The sequence below is a fragment of the Gavialis gangeticus genome, unplaced genomic scaffold, assembly GCF_001723915.1.
Source record: "Gavialis gangeticus isolate Ggan-Ray unplaced genomic scaffold, GavGan_comp1, whole genome shotgun sequence".
In the NCBI taxonomy this organism is placed as follows: Eukaryota; Metazoa; Chordata; order Crocodylia; family Gavialidae; genus Gavialis; species Gavialis gangeticus.
In genome coordinates, this window is record NW_017729027.1 from 21066740 (window position 1) to 21072777 (window position 6038).

The 6038-nt window shown below is 40.3% G+C and overlaps 1 protein-coding gene across 3 annotated transcripts in view; it reads right to left on the minus strand.

Moving 5' to 3' along the window:
* Positions 1-6038, minus strand: part of COL19A1 (collagen type XIX alpha 1 chain) — a 594002-nt gene that overhangs the window by 128153 nt on the left and 459811 nt on the right. For all 3 annotated transcript variants that reach the window (XM_019520501.1, XM_019520502.1, XM_019520500.1), the window contains 7 exons: positions 4280-4369; positions 3907-3951; positions 3733-3810; positions 2895-2930; positions 2743-2796; positions 2600-2653; positions 690-731 (listed from right to left, as the gene is read on the minus strand). In XM_019520501.1, the coding sequence (XP_019376046.1) occupies positions 690-731; positions 2600-2653; positions 2743-2796; positions 2895-2930; positions 3733-3810; positions 3907-3951; positions 4280-4369 (399 nt within the window). The remainder of the gene's footprint in view (positions 1-689; positions 732-2599; positions 2654-2742; positions 2797-2894; positions 2931-3732; positions 3811-3906; positions 3952-4279; positions 4370-6038) is intronic.

Below are 6038 nucleotides of genomic sequence, written 5' to 3' on the forward strand. Positions count from 1 at the left end.
CCTCCCCTTGACTCTGGGGTGGCTGGGGAGACCTCAGATCGAACATCCCTCCCCTGCCTCTGCCCCACATTCTGAAGACACTGCACAGAGCTGGGCTCCACTGACACAGCCCAGCTCTGCTCCGCACACTGTACTCAGACTGGGAAGGCAGGAAGAAAGGGGAGTGAGTTTGGTCTGTGGGTTCCCTAGCCAGCACTGGAGGGTGGGCTGGGTGGATTGAGGACCCCTAGGTGGGGGGCTCCAATCTACACCCCTCCCCCACTTCAGCTTGGGTGTGGAAACCCAAGACTGAACTTCCTCCCCTGTCTTCCTCCCTTCCCATCCTGAGACAGCACAGGAGATTGGAGAGCAGGGTGGGTCTAGGGGACAGATGCTGCAGACTTGCAGCTTCTTTTCCACACATCAGCTCCAAAAGAGAGCTGGATCACATACCCTCCTGATCCAACAGTGAACATCTGTTGGATTGGGAGGTTTGGTCTAATTCATGATGCTTTCTGTGAAGCATCATGAGTTAGACTAGGGAGCTGCATCTCTGTCAGCACCCTTTGATAAGCTTTCAAATGCAAGGCATTCTTTACCAGGTCTGACCAGTACAAGCCAAGCACAGCATAGTAAAAACCAACTCTCCATAACAAAACCATCAGAATCCATGTTTCTACTTATGCTTTTCATGCCCATTGAAAGATTACCTTCAATAAAGCACCCATGTCTCCCACAAGTGGAAGTGCAATCTGAAAAAGAAACATGCACATATGCTTGTAACATATTGAATATGCTTTACGTAGCAAGTATCTTTAATATTTGGTCAATGGTGTTCATAGTACTGACACAGTTTATACTGTTACTAAACTGAGCCACAATTAAGGTGGTCTACCATTACATCTTTCAGGAAAAATAAAGAAACAATCATAACAATAAAAGCAAGAGTCAAAGGCTCATGCTACATGCCAAAAAAGAAAAATTATGTGGTCAATGTTAGAGAGGTTCTTGATATATCTAGCAGCACTCTCATGAGACTGAAAACCAGAGAACAGAACTATGCATGTGTCAAAAAGTAGCTGCATTATATTTTTTGGTATGGGGTCCACAGAGAGCAACCCCTATCTTCTCTTCCTAAAAATAAACTATACATCTAGGATCTCCAGTTCTTCCTGTTTATTCCCAATACCTGTATTTGTATGTAGACATCTCAAAGGCTAAGGAACTGCCAATACCAAGAGAAGTGCTCAACAGTTAAGAGGCTGACTTCACACCATAGTAAGACAGGGCCAGGGATTTGGAAGAAAGATATCACAAGTTCCCAAGTACTAGAACAGTGGTTCTCAACCTTCTTGGATGAAAGGCACCCTTCACTGGACTCAAGATACCTCTCCAGGAGTGGATCTAGAGGTGCTGCGATTGCACTCCCCTTTTATTCCCACTCTGCCCAAATTTAAACCAACCACCTGCACGGGGCATCTCTATACTTATAGCACCATCACTGTGATCACTTATAGCATCATCCTTACATTGCATTTCCAAATGCTAACAAGGTTTTTGGATGCCAATTGTTCTCTGCACTCATAGCATCATCACTGTGTCTCATTGATTATCCAAAACTAATCCTTTTTCAAACTACAGCTAAGCTGTAAATCATGAAGCCACATGACATTAAAACAATAAGGCCACAAGTGAATTTAACCATTTTTAAAGTCTATTTTTAATAGTGTGGATAGGTCTTCTGTTAGTAACTAAATATTTTTACTTTGCTGAAGAACAAGGCTCAACAGCTGTTCTGGGAATTTTGAGTGTTTCATCTGCCTTTTTAAAGTCTTTCTTTGTCAGTATTTGTTTTAAACTAAGATCAACATAGCTGTGGGGACTTCAATGATTTGAAGTGAAGAGAGGAATAATAATAAGGAACACATTTTGCCCTCAGGTAGGCACTTGAGACTCATAGTTTCCTTGTAAACCCTCATGTTTACATGTTCATTGGGGCTAGAATTTGTTCTGAAGTATATGTGGCACTTTATGGGTCCTTCAGTGCCAAACTTTATAGGACTGTGAAGCTCCCACACATGTAATGTTAGTATACTGCATAAAATAAAATAAACCCTAAAATGAACAGTCTCTACATCTTAAAGTACTCATCCTAGCAACGTAACTCTTTTATTAGTACTGAAGGATGTTAGTTTAAATTATATGCTAATTATTCTTAGGATATTATTAAAAATAATATTTATCTTATGAGTCAGGGCAAAACCAATTCCAGAATCCAACAACTTTAGATCTTGTGACTCAAGACAAAAATAGTGTTCTTGAAACACAGTTAAGCATGAAATATATATCATACTTAAAACCATAAGTTACAACCTGTGGTCAAGCATTAGAGGCAAATCATAACCTCCTGAAAACAGGTATTTATTACAAGAGATTGATATAATCTTAATTTTCAACATATACAATGATGAAAATAAAACTAAGTCTTTTCAGCCACTCATTGAAGATTCTAGCTGATCTGTTGTGTAAAACTTAGCAGCTCCATAAAACATCTGGCGTCTCTCTGTTTTAAAATAGAGACAGCTTAATAATAGGGGTCAAACTTAAATTGTTTACGTACTGGATCACCTGGAGGGCCTGGCAGTCCTGGCTTCCCATCTCGTCCTGGAGTACCCTAAAAACAAAGTCAGTGAATCTTAATTTTCATGCATTAAAAAGGACAGCATATATTAATACTGTATTATGTACAGGACTATTACTTACATCAGTACCTGGGGTACCTGGAGTTCCTGGTAACCCAGGTGGTCCTCTAGGGCCCTACGATACAGAATAGTTACTTAAGATTCAAGAGACTGATCAATAATAAATAATGTTAAATTTAATTCATTTTCCTTATTTTATAATAAATGTTCTACCTGGAAGCCTGCTTCTCCCGCTGGACCCTTAGGACCCTATAAGAAAATCCCAAACATTTAGTGAGATTACAGCAGTAAAGCTTTAAAAACACGAGTGTTCATGAGCCAAAAATACTGACTGGGATTTAGGTTAAGTCCATGGTAGAGAAAAAGTCTTGTGGTAAGGTTGGTTCATAGACGGCAGGGTAGATTTCCACATTATAGACTAACTAAATTAGAGATGTATGTAGAGCTCACTTCATCAGATGCTGTGACAAGACGTGAACAGAGCAGTGTATAGAATGGAGAGGGTAATTTGAATAGTGCTCTGTTCATGTATTTTTACAGCATCTGATGAAGTGAGCTCCATGTATATCTCTAACTTAGTCTATAATGTTCAAATCTGCCCTGCCTTCTATGTGATTCAAAACTCAACATCTCTTTCCCATACCACTGATATGAAAAAGTGTACTGTCCCTCTGCTGTAGGCCTCAGCGTGCATTAATAAATGCAGGGGTTAGGGAGTTGCAAGAGCCTATGCTCCTTTCCTACACACACTAACCGCAAAGAAAGGAAAGAAAGGGGATGAAAGGGGGGGCGGGGAGAGTGGTGGGAGATAGTGGTGGGAGAGGCAAACAAGCAAGTAATAAATCCATCAGAACAAAGAGGTTACAAAAGCTAATCCAGGTAATGAGATATGAATCCATAAGAATCCTGTTTAAACCATATTTAACACAGCCCAGTCTGTGGTTGAATCATATAGCAAGGAACTCATATCAGGAATTGGGTTACAAGGTCTTTATATCAGTTTCACAGTAATTATCAGTACGACATTTGCACAGCTGGCTACTATACTTACTGGGGGTCCTTCAGTTCCTACTCCAGGTGGCCCCACCTCTCCAGGGGTTCCTTGCACACCAGGTAGTCCTCTTTCACCCTGATAAGAACATAAAGCCTTTTTTTATAACAACCACAAAAGCAATTACAATTATGTGTAATTGTTAAAAACAAGAATGTAATCATATTTGTATACCTTAGGCCCACGTGGACCTGGATTTCCAGGAGTGCCAGCTGGACCCTAAAAAGTAATGGTTTTATCTTAAATATTAAAAAGTCTGACTGAATTTTATTGTCCAATATAAAAAGCTTTTGTAAATGAAGTATTTTTTTCTAACCATGCCTTGATAATTAATGACAGGATGCAGAAGCATAAAAATGTAGCTTGCATTAACAAACAGAATATCCAAACTACATTCTCTATGCACTTGCTCTGCTCCTGTAAAATCTTTTCATTAAGGATATTTGAAAAATATTTGTTTTGTTCTATACATTATTTCAGTAATTACATCAGCCCCACAAAAAATAAGTCAGGACAGTCCACCGGGAATGCAGGGTGAATTACTTACTGGATTCCCACGCAGGCTCAGTCCGGGGGGTCCTGTGTCGCCTTTTGGACCTGGATGTCCAGGGGGTCCTATAATGCCACCAGAATCTCCCTATAGAATAGATTTAAATCACTAATTGAAATGCTCCTCTCATGAAAAAAGAAATCCACGTACTTTAAATTATCAGGCTGATTTTCAGTGGTAGATCTTTGTTGCCTGTTATCTGTGGCATAGAGGAAAAAGAACTTTATATGGCTCTATGTTTCAAAACATATCACTGTAATTATTTGAGTTTGAGTACCAAATACCTGACTACATTTGTATAACAGAGAATCAGTGTTTTACATTTTTGAACGTATTTGAAGATGGCTATTAAATCTATCCATAGTCTTGTCTTCTCCAGATTAAATAACCCTGGGTCCTTCAGCTTTTCTTTATCATTCTTGCTTCCTCGGCACCTAATCATTTTTGCTGCTCTGTGCTGGACTCTCTATAATCTGTCTACATCCTTCTTCTAGTGTAAGGCCCAAAACTAGACACACTACTCCAAGTGAGCACTCACCAGCGCTCAGTAAAGTGGAAGGATCACTTCTGTTGATTTCCAAGTAACACTCCTGTTAATACAACTCGGTATGCGGTTGACTTTATTTTGCAACAAAAGCACACCGTTGCCTCATACTGGCTGCCTATGCATGTGCTTGGGGGATGGAGGGGAGGGCATTTTAATTAGTTCAGTTCCCAGACAGCTACTCTAATTAAAAATGCTCAGTCACATATATTAAGCTCCTGCACATTTTGATATGGCCATGGGACACTTTATCTAAAGCTCATTCGATGAAGTTTAGATAAGGTGCCCCTGTGGCCATTTCGAAATGTGTAGGCCTTAATACACATGACAGTGAGGCGATGCTGAAGCATTCTAATTAGAATGTGAACAAGCATGTCTACAGGCATCCAATTCATCTTACGGTCCACTGTAACCCCCTAGGTCCCTCTCTGCAGTACTGCAGTCTAACCAATCATTGGCTAGTCTGTATTTGTGCATGCAGTTATTTCATCTCATGTGCAAGACTCAGCAAGTGTTCTTCTTGAATTTAATCCAATTCTGGACTGTTTCTTGAGTTTATCAAAGTAATTCTGAATTTTAGGCTAGATAACAGACATTTAAAAAGCCTGAGGTAGAATCAAAATTACATGGTTTTCTGTAAGTGGTGTAGTTTAGATTAGTAGTGAACAGAATTCACATTTGCCCTTTGGGGGGGAAGGTGGGGAATCTTAGACTGGGCTCTGTCATTTTTAAACCAGTCTGTGTGCACCAAATTTCTGTTCTATTATGGATAGAGACCAGGTTTGTGTCCAAAGCCTATGTTCTATTATGGCTATAGACCAGTTTCTGATCACGTGTAATGTCTGTACCTGGCCTTAGTGTCTGCAACGCCACCTAAGTTGGTGTCATTTATAAATCTTGGATCTCCACTTGATGCCTCCTCCCAACTAAACAATGAGCCATTGATGTCTTCTCTTTGAACAGGATGATCCAACTAGTTATTTATTCATCTACCAGTACTTTCATCTAGTCTGTAATTCATAGTTTCATAGTTTCTAGGGTCGGAAGGGACCTGTGTATATCATCTAGTCCGACCCCCTGCCATGTCAGGAATTAGTACTGGGGTCAAACGACCCCAGCAAGGTGTTCATCTAACCTCCTCTTAAACACCCCCAGGGTAGGAGCCTGCACCACTTCTCTTGGAAGTTGGTTCCAGATCCTAGCCGCCCTGAC